This window comes from Schistocerca nitens, chromosome 11 (assembly GCF_023898315.1).
Source record: "Schistocerca nitens isolate TAMUIC-IGC-003100 chromosome 11, iqSchNite1.1, whole genome shotgun sequence".
Lineage (NCBI taxonomy): Eukaryota > Metazoa > Arthropoda > Insecta > Orthoptera > Acrididae > Schistocerca > Schistocerca nitens.
In genome coordinates, this window is record NC_064624.1 from 211,538,085 (window position 1) to 211,552,657 (window position 14,573).

General features: G+C 47.6%; 1 protein-coding gene across 1 annotated transcript in view; it reads right to left on the bottom strand.

The window, feature by feature from the left end:
• Positions 1-14,573, bottom strand: part of LOC126212794 (abnormal cell migration protein 10-like) — a 563,013-nt gene that overhangs the window by 374,971 nt on the left and 173,469 nt on the right. Inside the window, exon 2 of the mRNA XM_049940196.1 lies at positions 12,297-12,465. Coding sequence (XP_049796153.1) covers positions 12,297-12,455 — 159 coding nt within the window. The 5' untranslated portion in view covers positions 12,456-12,465. The remainder of the gene's footprint in view (positions 1-12,296; positions 12,466-14,573) is intronic.

The following is a 14,573-nucleotide window of genomic DNA, read 5'->3' on the forward strand; positions in this document are numbered from 1 at the left end:
AGAGGACGAACGAGTTTAGTGTAAGCTGTCTCTTTAGTGGACTTGTCGCATGTTCCATGTGTCCTGCCAATCAAATGCAACCTTTGGCTCGCCTTCCCCGCAATATTATCTATGTGGTTTTTCAAACTGAAGTTGTTCGTAATTTTTACACCCAGCTACTTAGTTGAATTGACAGCTTCGAGAATCGTACTATTTATCGAGTAATCGAATTCCAACGGATTTCTTTTGGAACTCGTGTGGATCAGCTCACACTTTTCGTTATTTAGCGTCAACTGCCACCTGCCACACCGTACAGCAATGTTTTCTAAATCGCTTTGCAACTGATACTGGTCTTCGGATGACCTTACTAGACGGTAAATTACAGCATCATCTGCGGACAACCTAAGACAACTGCTCAGATTGCCACCCAGGTCATTTATATAGATCAGGAACAGCAGAGGTCCCAGGACGCTTCCCTGGGGAACACCTGATATCACTTCAGTTTTACTCGACGATTACTACGAACTGCGACCTTGCTGACCGGAAATCACGAATCCAGTCGCACAACTGAGACGATACCCCGTAGGCCCGCAGCTTGACTAGAAGTCGCTTGTGAGGAACGGTGTCATAACCTTTCCGGAAATCTAGAAATACATCAACAGGGTACAAACCAGGCGCAATGCTGACAAAAACTGGTCGAAAAAAACCGCCCGGCTACCCTGATGATGTGTGACACACACACACACACACACACACACACACACACACACACACACACACACACACACACAGAGTTGGCCACAGCGTGCTGTGTGTGTTTCCTATCGCCGCCACCAGGTGCCTCTGGCGGCGCACCCTTCCCTCCCCTCGGCTACAATAACGCCCGCCACACAATGTACGGAACAAAGCGGACGGCTATCGACGCCCGCTGTGTAGGCCTACCCGGGTATACTTCATACCCGCCCACAATGGACGGGAGGGGCATCCCCCGGCCAGGGGAGTTTATTACTATACATATATAAAACAGCACCGGTAGAGATTTACTTCTTCCCCAGCTCCACGTCGACTGGGAACAATCAACCAAATTCCGAACAATACGCCCCGCGCCTGCTCCGGCGTCTGGCATTGTGTCCGGCGTCCAATACTGCCAGCACCTGAGGACGAGCACTAACGCTCCGAAACGTACGCGAGCGGCCGGACAGCAAGCCGGGTCTACACGTTTGCTGTCATTCTGCTGCATCGCCCGAGGCAAACTTCCTTCACGCAGAAAACCGGCTGTCTGCAAATCGGCACGGATTCAGAGAGCATCGCTCCAGTGAAACTCAGCTCGCCCTTTTATCAAATGCTGTACCGAGAACCATGGAGCAAGAGCGACAGGCAGAATCCACGTTTATTCGATTTCCCGAAAGCATCTGGACACGGAGGTACGAGCGCAGAGAGCAGATTCCCAGCCACGTGAATGGCTGAAAGAGTTCTTGAGTAACAGAACCCGGTACCTTCCAAAAAATTAGTGGTGCCTTCAGTTGCCATTCTCTGTATTTCATGTACGATTGAACAATTTCGGCCCTAAGTCATTTTCGGGTATCTAAATGATGATGATGGTGGTGGTGGTAAGGACACATTAGACATCAGATACATTGTAATTTTGATGTGGGAACAACTCGTACTTGTAGATATACTAGGCGCATTGTAACTTACTTTATGGATGATTTTTTGGTACTAAATTATCCCATGAATGTCGTTGCTCCTATGACTCCACGTTATGCTATTAAAATAGATCCGAGATGTTTTACGTTATTTCAGGAGTACGTTACTTTCGAGCACTTGTTGCAAAGCTCTTTTATATAAGGCCCATGTTTTAACGTACTTAACACCAGGAAGATGTTAACTACCCGTATGCAGTGGGTCAGGACCAGGACGTGGCCAGAAGCAGTCGAACGTGTGAGAGGCGGCCCTTTACACAGGTTCTTCAGTATGAGCACCGGAGACATCAACAGCGCCAGGTGTACACCTGGTGGCCAAAATTGCAACTATTTTTTTTTCAGGGTAAATGAGTTGCACACTAACGCGTTAGCCTCTCTGCCAACTGTTCCCGCCATACGACACTCAGAGCCCGGACGTCGGTAGTTGCACTGCAATTACAACTTTCTGCTGTGTCGTTACTCGAGAAGTATCTAAAAACAATGAGTCATCTGCATAAAACACTCATAGTGGATCTACTTTAAATACCTTAACTACGATATTTCATTGAAACTTTACCGCACAAATTCTCGAAAGAACCGACTTGTTCCTTACATTGGTCTCCGATTCTCATCAGAAGCGAACACAATTAGGCCTTCGAATCACGCATTAGAATTATTTATGCCCACTATCGTTTGCCTTCCCTGCAAACAGCGACGACTTTCGAGAATACATAATTTGCTAAATGCGACAGACAGAAGTTCTTAGCGTGGAACACAAGATACGTCATTCGAGTCAGAGGTGTGATGATTTTGAGTAAACGCTACAAAGCAATTCGGCGTCATCTGCTGCGTGCATTACATCGCTAATTACGCAAATACGCGCCTTTACTGGACAGTAAAGTCACCAGAACAATGCAGCAGCCCGCACATCGCAAATATCTTGCTCGAGATGCCACAGCACACGGAAAATCATACTGCGATGTATTCCTTGAAATGAGTCTTAGGACAATAAATAAAGATGTAATTGTTTGAACAAAGATGTGCTTGTAATATGTGACTACGATTTTAAAAGGAAGTATAAAGTAATTTCTCCTAGTCCCACACAGATAGGACTGAAAATCTGTTACTGTGAATTTTTAGTAGCTATGAAAATTATTCCAAGATTTAAAACGAGAAACGTGTGGCACATGCAGTACTAACTAGTAAGAAAATTAACTACTAGTCCATCAGTTATCTACTGCACACACCACGTCTTTCGTTCTAAATCCGAGAAGTATTTCCACAGTTATTAAAATTTCACAAGGGGAAATTTTTAGGACTATCTGCATGTACGAGGAGTCTGTATGGGGGCTAAGAGAAATTATTTTATACTTTCTAGTCCCGCTTAAAAACGTGATACATTAAATATTCTTTTTGACTGAAATAATTGTTTACAATTTTTTTTAGTCTTGTGTATGTAAAATTTCTCAATTGATTTCAAACATTTTGATGAGATTACGAAAGAGAGATGTGGTAAATGTCACGTTTATTGGAATTTTTCTTCGTCCGAGTCAACTAACATACCACTTTCTCCTGCATGTAGCTCCCGAAAATACCGCGAACGTAAAACTAAGAGAGGTTCGATCTCTCGCAATGGCTTGCCACCAACTGTTCTTCCTGCCAACCATTCGCGACTGGAACAGGAAAAGGGGAAACGCTGGTGAAAGAAAGTACCCTCCAGCACACACCAGACAATAAAACAGAGTTAATACAGCTGTTCCATCCGTTTCTGCCCGGCCAGAGTGGCCGAGCGGTTCTACGCGCTACAGTCTCGAACCGTGCGATCGCTACGGTCGCAGGCTCGAATCCTGCCTCGGGCATGCATGTGTGTGATGTCGTTAGGTTAGTTACGTTTAAGTAGTTCTAAGTTGTAGGGGACTGATGACCACAGCAGTTAACTCCCATAGCGCTCAGAGCCATTTGAACCATCTGTTTCTGAGCTATATTTGTAGTTTGAAGTCTCTAGTTCATTGTGAAGTTAGTATAAAATTAGTTGAAAAGCTGTACAGAAACCGACAGACAGAGAAGAAAGCGATATTCACCTGCGCGCACTGACCGTCGGATCACGCGCCGCCTGCGACGCATTGCGATACTACCCGCACAACACGGCGGTCGTGCAGGGCAGCCGAACTGTCAGGCGTTACCAACCTTTTCGGCACCACTGCGGAACGGCCCCCGCAAGAAAGCAGGAGTAAGTTAACCCTCGGAGTACCTAAACCACCGTGTGCCTTTTCCACGAAACGAGTGACGGTATTGGAAGACAGAGACACCTAGTGTTACTGCTAGGTACTTCTACGAATGTAGTGCACTGCAGCAGTCGCTTCCAGCATTCGGGGCAAGATTCGGCACGAGTTTCTGCTACGTGGTTCCAGGAGATGGTGGTGCGTCGTTTTTTTATATATAGTGATCATGTCGAGGAGATGACTGATGCTGAAAGCAAGTCCATCTAAAGTTACTCTTAAGTAAATTACTGCTTTCACAATGAAACAACTGGAGCAGTTTTTATGCAAATTTATCAAATTTTGGGGCAGCTCCCGATTGTTGCTTAGGACTATAATTTGTTTTAGACGTTACGAGTTCACAGACGTTTTGAGGTGTGGGATCGTGTCTGGGAAAATTGTGAAATTGCTTTCAAGTACAAGGTGTAACACTGCAACAGGTATAACTACAGTATTTTTTCATGTGGTACCCTAATACAGACGCACACCAGTGTATCGGTCGGTCAATATTACTCCGTGTGGAACAGATGTCACAAACACGTCAAAGACTTTATGACCTGACTTTTCTTCACGGATGTACTGGTGCCACGAAGTGAACGGCGCCTGTCAATGTAGAGTGTTTTCCGTTCACGCATCCGTACTGCAGCACCCGACATGCTGCCTAGGGGAAAATAAAGAGCTTGCCACACGTACCTGGACGTTCTGACCAATTAGTCTGCTAAAGACGTAAATACAGATGCAATGTTGTTCAGTACACCATTCTCGGCCAGAAAAAGAAATATCTGCAATTATACTAGTTACGTGCTATGTTTCTCGTGAAATGTTGGGTTTTTTAATACTGAGTATGTCCCAGTGGTTCCAAAATGAAACCAGAGCTCAGAAACAATTGACTGTTCACTTTTTGCCGATTTGTTCTTGTATTCGTTGCTTACTATGATAAAAGTCAATTTTGTGAAATTTTTTTTTTTTTTCATATTGTTGGGAGTAAAAGGGTTGATAAACGATTGGTGAGGTATGTTTGAAATTTCAAGTTTAGCTCATCAGGAAGTTGGTTTAACATCACTTGCAAAATTTGTACCAGACGGACAGATAAGAAAGGTACCTAATAAAAACGTGCTGCATTCGCGACTGCCAGCAGCAAAAGAAAGCCGTGTGATTCCCAGGTAGCAGAGGATCAGTATATCACCAAACATGGTGTTGCAAAAGAAAAAAAGGCGGCCAAGTCTCCAAACTGGCTTCAAATATGGCGACTACCTGCTCAGCCTACGTTGTTTCCGTAGGTCGCTGGTCTGGAGCGATGTGGATGGTCAGTGGAGAAGAGGCAGGTGCAGTGTGGAGAGGCGCCGCTGAGGAAGTGAGCGAGTCAGCGAAACGTGTGACGCGTCGGGAAGTCGCCTGCTATTTGAGAGGGCGTTGCTCATGCCTGGGCCGTTTCGCTGTGTTAAAGGCGTGGTTCGCGCTGCTGTCATACTGGTCGTTCACAACGTTCGAACAGTGTTTTCGGTCCCTATTCTCGTAAAATATCTGCTATTTTTACGTAATTAAAGCTTAAAAAACATTAAACTTCAGAATTTGGGCACGTGATCGAAAACTCTGTAATTGGCTGAAGCTCTGTGGACGTCGCAGTCGTTTTTCACTGCTTTTTCTCCGAACGGTTTAGTTATTTCGTGAAGGAAAACGAATATACAACTTTTAAGTAACAATGGAAATGAATGTTATGAAGACTTGTAGTGGAAACCTTCCACGAGTCGGTGGCCTCTTCGTTCTTCAAAAACAATCGATATCTCTGTGTTCAGGAAGTAAGAAACGTGAGAACCCGCGTGGCGTACAGACTGGGACGGCAGAGTGCGTGGGGGGGGGGGGGGGGGGACACAGCAGAATAACTCGCGAAAGTCTCTTAGCACTGTGAGGCTGTCTCGATCTGGGTGTGGATCGTGTGCTCGGACTGTGCTGAAGAGGTTCCCGAGAATACTTCTGAAACATTGTACAGTGGAACCGTTTTCACTCAGAGTGTACTTGTGGTTGTTAACTGTTCTGGTTGCGGCCACAAATACTGTTGTTTTCCAGATACCTCATCCCTCAAATTTTAGATTTTCAGACAGCGTCGTAACACTCGTGGTGAACCGGAGAGAATCACCGAGTCTGCCTTCAGTGGCTTTACACATTTCAGTATTTTTATTCCTCCAGGTAATTAATTTAAACTGCCGGAAAACTGTGGCCACAAAATTTCCACTTGACGCAGCAGACGGAAGTGTCTGCTGACGTGCTGCTTGCTCAAAGTGCCGCTTTCATTTTGGCATAGTACCCAGGACTCGTTATACTTCCTCACAGCTTCCAATCAATGTTCACTCTCCTCTTTCTGAAAAGCATGCAGTTTTACAGTCGGCTCGATGCAGTCCATTGGTTTGCAAAGCATAATGTGGTTGGACATTGTTAAATGGTTTCTGAGATTCTTGAGAGTAGGAGCTACAACAGGCAAGAAACGCGGCTCCCTAGTGCCACCCTTGCGATTCATTTCAAACTGAACAGGCGTGAAATGAAGTATATAAATAAAAATATACACAACTGGCCATTAAAACTGCTACACCAAGAAGAAATGCGCATGATAAACGGGTATTCATTGGACAAATATATTATACTAGAACTCACATGTGATTACATTTTCACGCAATTTGGGTGCATAGATCCTGAGAAATCAGCACCGAGAAAAACCACCTCTGGCCCGTAACAATGGCCTGGGCATTGAGTCAAACAGAGCTTGGATGGCGTGTACAGGTACAGCTGCCCGTGCAGCTTCAACACGATACCACAGTTCATCGAGAGTAGTGACTGGCGTATTGTGACGAGCCAGTTGCTCGGCCACCATTGACCAGACGTTTTCAATTGGTGATAGATCGGGAGAATTTGCTGGCCAGGGCAGCAGTCGAACATTTTTTGTATCCACAGAGGCCCGTACAGTACCTGCAACATGCGGTCGTGCATTATCCTGCTGAAATGTGGGGTTTTGCAGGGATCGAATGAAGGTTAGAGCCACGGGTCGTAACACATCTGAAATGTAACGTCCACTGTTCAAAGTGCCGTCAGCGCGAACAAGAGGTGACCGAGACGTGTAACCGATGGCATCCCATACAGTCACGCCGGGTGATACGCCAGTATGACGATGACGAGTACACGCTTGCAATTTGTGTTCACTGCGATGTCGCCAAACACGGATGCGACCATCGTGATGCTGTAAACAGAACCTGGATTCATCCGAAAAAATGGCGTTTTGCCATTCGTGCACACAGGTTCGTTGTCGAGTACACCATCGCAGGCGCTCCTGTCTGTGATGCGGCGTCAAGGGTAACCGCAGCCACGGTCTCCGAGCTGATAGTCCATGCTGCTGCAAAGGTCGTCGAACTGTTCGTGCAGATGGTTGTCGTCTTGCAAACGTCCCCATCTGTTGACTCGGGGATAGAGACGTGGCTGCACGATCCGTTACAGCCGTGCGGATAAGATGCCTGTCATCTCGACTGCTAGTGATACGAGGCCGTGGGGGTCCAGCTCGGCGTTCCGTATTACCCTCCTGAACCCACCGATTCCATATTCTGCTAACAGTCATCGGATGTCGACCAACGCGAACAGCAATGTCGCGATACGATAAACCGCAATCGCGATAGGCTACAATCCGACCTTTATCAAGGTGGGAAACGTGATGGTACGGATTTCCCCTCCTTACACGAGGCATCGCAAGAAGGTTTCACCAGGCAACGCCGGTCAGCTGCTGTTTGTGTATGAGAAATCGGTTGGAAACTTTGTTCATGTCAGCACGTTGTAGGTGTCGCCACCGGCGCCAACCTTGTGTGAATGCTGTGAAGAGCTAATGATTTGTTTATCACAGCATCTTCTACCTGTCGGTTAAATTTCGCGTCTGTAGCACGTCATCTTCGTGGTGTAGCAGTTTTAATGGCCAGTAGTGTATATATTAAAATGTAATATGAAGTGGAATTTATGGGTGTCAGATAAATGTATTACGGGCAAACCAAACTTAAAGGGACAGGAGAATGAAGCGGTGAGAAGAGGAAGGGAGGGGAGGGAAAGAAAGCACCGCATTTGAAGCCCACGGCGCTACGAGCGAAAACAACGAGTGTTCAGTCAGGATCGTCCTCACAGAAACAAACACACTTACTGATCACTGTCTCGTTTGGATCACTGAGAGCGCATTTTAAGCACAATCTCATTTTTGGAACAATAAAAATTTTTTTACAATCTTATCACCATCATCATCATCATCATTTAAGACTGATTATGCCTTTCAGCGTTCAGTCTGGAGCATAGCCCCCCCCCCCCTTATAAAATTCCTCCATGATCCCCTATTCAGTGCTAACATTGGTGCCTCTTCTGATATTAAGCCTATTACTTCAAAATCGTCCTTAACCGAATCCATGTACCTTCTCCTCGGTCTGCCCCGACGCCTCCTACCCTCTACTGCTGAACCCATGAGTCTCTTGGGTAACCTTGCTTCTCCCATGCGTGTAACATGACCCCACCATCTAAGCCTGTTCGCCCTGACTGCTACATCTATAGAGTTCATTCCCAGTTTTTCTTTGATTTCCTCATTGTGGACACCCTCCTGCCATTGTTCCCATCTACTAGTACCTGCAATCATCCTAGCTACTTTCATATCCGTAACCTCAACCTTGTTGATAAGGTAACCTGAATCCACCCAGCTTTCGCTCCCATACAACAAAGTTGGTCGAAAGATTGAACGGTGCACATACAACTTAGTCTTGGTACTGACTTCCTTCTCGCAGAAGAGAGCAGATCGTAGCTGAGCGCTCACTGCATTAGCTTTGCTACACCTCGCTTCCAGTTCTTTCACTATGTTGCCATCCTGTCTGAATATGCATCCTAAGTACTTGAAACAGTCCACCTGTTCTTTGTTCCTCCTATTTGGCACTCAATTCGTTTATATTTCTTTCCCACTGACATTTCTTTAGTTTTGGAGATGCTAATCTTCATACCATAGTCCTTACATTTCTGATCTACCCCTGAAATATTACTTTGCAAACTTTCAATCGAATCTGCCATCACAACTAAGTCATCCGCATATGCGAGACTGCTTATTTTGTGTTCACATATATTAATCTCACCCAGCCAGTCTATTGTTTTCAACGTATGATCCGTAAATAATATGAACAACAGGAGACAGGTTGCAGCCTTGTCTTACCCCTGAAACTACTCTGAACCGTGAACTCAATTTACCGTCAACTCTAACTGCTGCCTGACTATCCATCTTTATAGATATATTTATACAAACTGTGTTGTCAACAGTCCACTTGTAACCCGTTTTGCGAAACGTAAATTCGAAAACGAGACAAAGCTGTGAACGACCGTTACGTCAGCAGCAGCCAGTGACGTCACACGTGTCACTTTACTCAAACACTCCTCTTTTTAAAAAATAATTATTAAATTCACGCGGAAAAATGCATTTTATGAGCACAAAAGACATAATTAACCATTTAGAAGGGTTTTTAACACTCTGACAGTCAAGACAGGAGGAGGACAATACGGTATCGAGAATGAGATTTTCGCTCTGCAGCGGAGTGTGCGCCGATACGAAACTTCGTGGCAGATTAAAACTGCCTTCCAAACTTTACAGAAGCTCTCCTGCGAACCTTGCAGAACTAGCACTCCTGAAAGAAAGGATATTGGGGAGACATGGCTTAGCCACAGCCTGGGGGATGTTTCCAGAATGAGATTTTCGCTCTGCAGCGGAGTGTGCGCTGATATGAAACTTCCTGGCAGATTAAAACTGCGTGCCGGACCGAGACTCGAACTCGCGACCTTTGCCTCTCGCGGGCAAGTGCTCTATCAACTGAGCCACCCAAGCACGACTCACGCCCGATACTCACAGCTTTACTTCCGCCAGTACCTCGCCTCCTACTACGGCCACGTAGTGTTCACCGCCTGGGACGGGCAACCGTGAGAAGTGACAGAAACCCGTGCTGCGGTGTTCGCTACACGCGAGCCGGGCTGCGGAATGCCGCCCCTGGTTACGTCACGCGCCTACTGCCCCTGCTAATATCGCCCGCTCGCCGAGTGGCGCGCGCACACGCACGCACACACACACACACACACACACACACACACACACACACACACACACAACTCTGGCGCCCCCTCCACTCACCCAGATGAAGCTCCGTCCCCCACAAGTCCACCGGCGAATATCTGCGCACAAATCGAGCGCATGCCGACACACGTTTGCATATAAGCGCCAGTATCTGGGGGCCGTACGTCACACAGACACAAATGAGACTGTAATGAATATGATGATCAATCCTACCTATGTAGGTTGGGCTCAACAAAATATTTTCGCATTCAGAAGAGAAAGTTGGTGACTGAAATTTCGTAAATAGATCTCGCCGCGACAAAAAACGTCTTTCCTTTAATGACTTCCATCCCAACTCGCGTATCATATCTGCCACACACTCCCCTGTCACGTGATAATACAAAACGAGCTGCCCTTTTTTCCACCCTTTCGATGTCCTCCGTCAATCCCACCCGGTAAGGATCCCACACCGCGCAGCAATATTCTGAGGACGAACGAGTGTAGTGTAAGCTGTCTCTTTAGTGGACTTGTCGCATGTTCCATGTGTCCTGCCAATCAAATGCAACCTTTGGCTCGCCTTCCCCACAATATTATTTATGTGGTCTTTCCAACTGAAGGTGTTCGTAATTTTAACACCCAGGTACTTAGTTGAATTGACAGCCTCCAGAATTGTACTATTTATCGAGTAATCGAATTCCGACGGATTTCTTTTGGAACTCGTATGGATTACCTCACACTTTTCGTTATTTAGCGTCTACTGCCACCTCCCACACCGTACAGCAATCTTTTCTAACTCGCTTTGCAACTGATACTGGTCTTCGGATGACCTTACTAGACGGTAAATTACAGCATCATCTGCGAACAACCTAAGAGAACTGCTCAGATTGTCACCCAGGTCATTTATATAGATCAGGAACAGCAGAGGTCCCAGGACGCTTCCCTGGGGAACACCTGATATCACTTCAGTTTTACTCGACGATTTGCCGTCTATTACTACGAACTGCGACCTTCCTAACAGGAAATCACGAATCCAATCGCACAACGGAGACGATACCCCGTAGGCCCGCAGCTTGATTAGAAGTCGGTTGTGAGCAACGGTGTCAAAAGCTTTTCGGAAATCTAGAAATACGGAATCAACTTGAGATCCCCTGTCGATAGCGGCCATTACTTCGTGCGAATAAAGAGCTAGCTGCGTTGGACAAGAACGATGTTCTGTGAAACCGTGCTCATTACGTATCAATAGATCGTTCCCTTCGAGGTGATTCATAAGGTTTGAATACAGTATATGCTCCAAAACTCCACTGCAGACGGACGTCAATGATATAGGTCTGTAGTTGGACGGATTACTCCTACTACCCTTCTGAAACACTGGTGCGACCTGCGCAATTTTGACAGACGGCTCGCCCAACGCCTCCGTGCTTTTGTTCACTGCCAGGTCGCCGTAGACATTTTGGAAGCGCCTACGATTGTCTGCGATGCGCCGGTTTTCCATCGAAAGAAACTCGATGGCAGCTCTCTGCTTCAAACACTGCTCGTTCTAGAGTCGACGTTTGGCGGACACATTTTTCTTGTTTTCGTCCACACTGCCAAATCTGAAAATTGCCTACCCAAAAATGTTAGGAACAACAGTCTCGGTAGATGTATTGCAAGGTGTGGGAAACATTTTCTCTTGTAAGTTTCGACACATTCGTTTCTGGTAGAGGGATCCTCAATGAAACTCGTGCCTTTATCCTTGTCATCGTAAAAAGTTTACATCATCGTGGCGGAATGACCCTGTGCACACACACAATTACACGGGCCGGCGTCCGTAAGTACGACGCTGTGTAGCGTCACTGGATCAGGCTTCGGGACACACGGGTTCGCCTGTAAAAGTTTATCTGCAAAGTCGCTTCTGCAACCTCTGAAAGTGTGTAGCGGGTATTGTGGAACAGCCGATGTGTGCACGGTGTAATAAAGACATTTTCCATACGAAAATTGACAGCGTATGCCAATTTTGGAAACGGCCTGACGGACGGTTTTTTGCCGTTTCAACTCACGTTTTCGGAGTGTAAATCCAGACACGAATCGATTCTGTAGTTTTGTACACAGTATTTCTTATTGCAGTTGTCAAATATCTGAGTGATGACAAAAGTAGAGGATAAGAGGTTATGAGATTCTGACGAGTAAGACTCGGGACTGCTGAAGCCCGCTGAGCTGGAAGAGGCTGCGTGGTTTGGCAGCGCTCCAGAGTAGTGAGTAGGGAGTAGGGAGTAGGGAGTAGGGAGTAGAGAGCAGGCTACTCACCCCGGTGAGAGAGTGGAGCTCGCCCAGCCAGGCGTTGAGCAGCTTCTCGGGGTCGTCCTCTGCGTCGGACTCCATCTCGTTCTCGCTGGTCGAGTTGTAGGAGGAGTCGTGCTGCTGCTGCAGCTGCAGCTGGTGCTGCTGCTGGTGGTAGCCCTCCATGGCCGCCGATCTGCAACACACACACACTCAGCCTCTCACAAACTGCCAACTGCGAACTGCAGCTGGGGGTCTCGTTATGTCGCGGTCAGCCCGCGTGGACGCCCCCACACAAACCCTGCACAGAGAGAGAGATATCGTTTACACACTGGTAGGGGAACAGAGTGAAGCACCGACACGACGGGGTTCTGCGTCAGCGCTACGTCGCAGACACCTTCGGCGGCGAGTATACACCTAAGGTGAGCGCCCTCCCCGACACAAACTCGTTCGCTCACACGGTGTCACTACTGCTAGGGCTCTCCGACATTGGCAGGCACCCCGGCATTGGACGTAATGGGACCTCCTTGTACCGTTTGTGATCTTACAGATCTTATAATTACATCTGTGCCTCAGACATTTAATTCTCTTTTTATTATCTCCGACAACCGTCGAATCACACGAGACGAATTAAAATTTGTGCTGCGGCTGGGACTCCGACCCGGGTTAGGGAAAAATAAATTGAAGTTTGTGTCGGAGAGAGCGCTCAGCTTAGGTAGTTCGTGCAGCAATCTTCACCACCGTACTTGCCTAGCGAGCAAAACGACCGAGGTTCGAGTCCCGGGCGCGGCACAAACTTTAATTCATTCCGTCCGCTTCCGTCATTATCGTAGATAATAAACACACTTGAAAGTCTTAGGGAAACATTTCATTATGCTACAAACCGGTTACCTCGAGGGTAGCTGCGAGCCACACGCCCCGCCCCGTGGCGTGGCGTGCACTCCGACGACCCCAGACCACTGCCGTTTGCCACTTCGGCGGTGTCGAGCGAGAGCTCACCGGAGGTCAGGGTGTACGCCTGTTGTGTTTCCCGAGGAAAGCTGGTTCTGCGTGGGGCCAGTGATCGTCGTGTGTCGGTTAGCAGGAAGCCAGTGGAGGGCCTGCAACCGACCTGTCTGCACACCAACGCCTGGAGTTACGGCCCGGGTTGCGATTTCGTACGACAGCAGAAGCGCTGCCGTGGTCATCCCACGCACGCCGACTGCAAACCCCCGTGTCAGTCTGGTGATTCCACCTGCATTGCCACTCACGAACAGCATTACATGGAGTGTTTTCCAACAGGATAACGCTCGCCCATACACACCGCTGTTTCAGCACTACACGCTCTACAGGGCGTCGGCATGTAGCTTGGGCCTGCTCGATCACCAGATGTGTCTCCAGTGGAGCACATACGGTACGTCGTGGGACGACGACTAGAGGGTCATCCACCAACACCACAACCTGTCCCTGTATTGACCGATCGAATGCAACAGGCACGGAACTGCATCGAACGGCCCTTTACAACACAGTGCATGCACGTTTGCCTGCTCGCGTTCGACGTTCTGGCCGTCACATCTGTTACTGATGTGCGGGGTGCACTCGGCCCTGCTGAGGCAAAACCGAGGAGCCACTCGACTGGGCCGATCTCGGCAACTGAGAGCCGTGTGCTGACCCCGTGACCCTCCGTATCCGCATCCGGTGACGCCTGTGACTGAGGACGACACGGCGGCCGGCCGGTGCCGTCGGGCCTGTTCGGGAGGAGTTTGTTTCTTCTGTTTCAGATTTGGAGCGGCTTATCTCGCGCTTACATTAACCTGTGATCTTCCAGTGTCCATCACTTACATGTGATGGGCTCGTTTCATTAGTGGCACAAGTCCGTTTTCGTTCATTTTGAGACAGAGAGTCCTGAAGTTAAATGGGCGCTGAAAAATCTGCAGTCGAGATACAAGAAGTATTCGAGCATACGGCTTCTCGCTACAGATGAACGTCTCTTTCTGTTTGTTTGGATCATTAATGTCAAAACCATTACAGGCAGAAAAGTGGAAGTAATGGACTTTTAAGACTATTGGAATAAGCCCTTCCGTACCAGATAGGGTTGATAGAAGAGATAGAGAAGATCCAACAGAGAGCAGCGCGCTTCGTTACAGGATCATTCAGTAATCGCGAAAGCGTTACGGACATGATAGATAAACTCCAGTGGAAGACTCTGTAGGAGAGACGCTCAGTAGCTCGGTACGGGCTTTTGTTGAAGTTTCGAGAACATACCTTCACCGAGGAGTCAAGCAGTATATTGCTCCCTCCTACGTGTATTTCGCGAAGAGACCG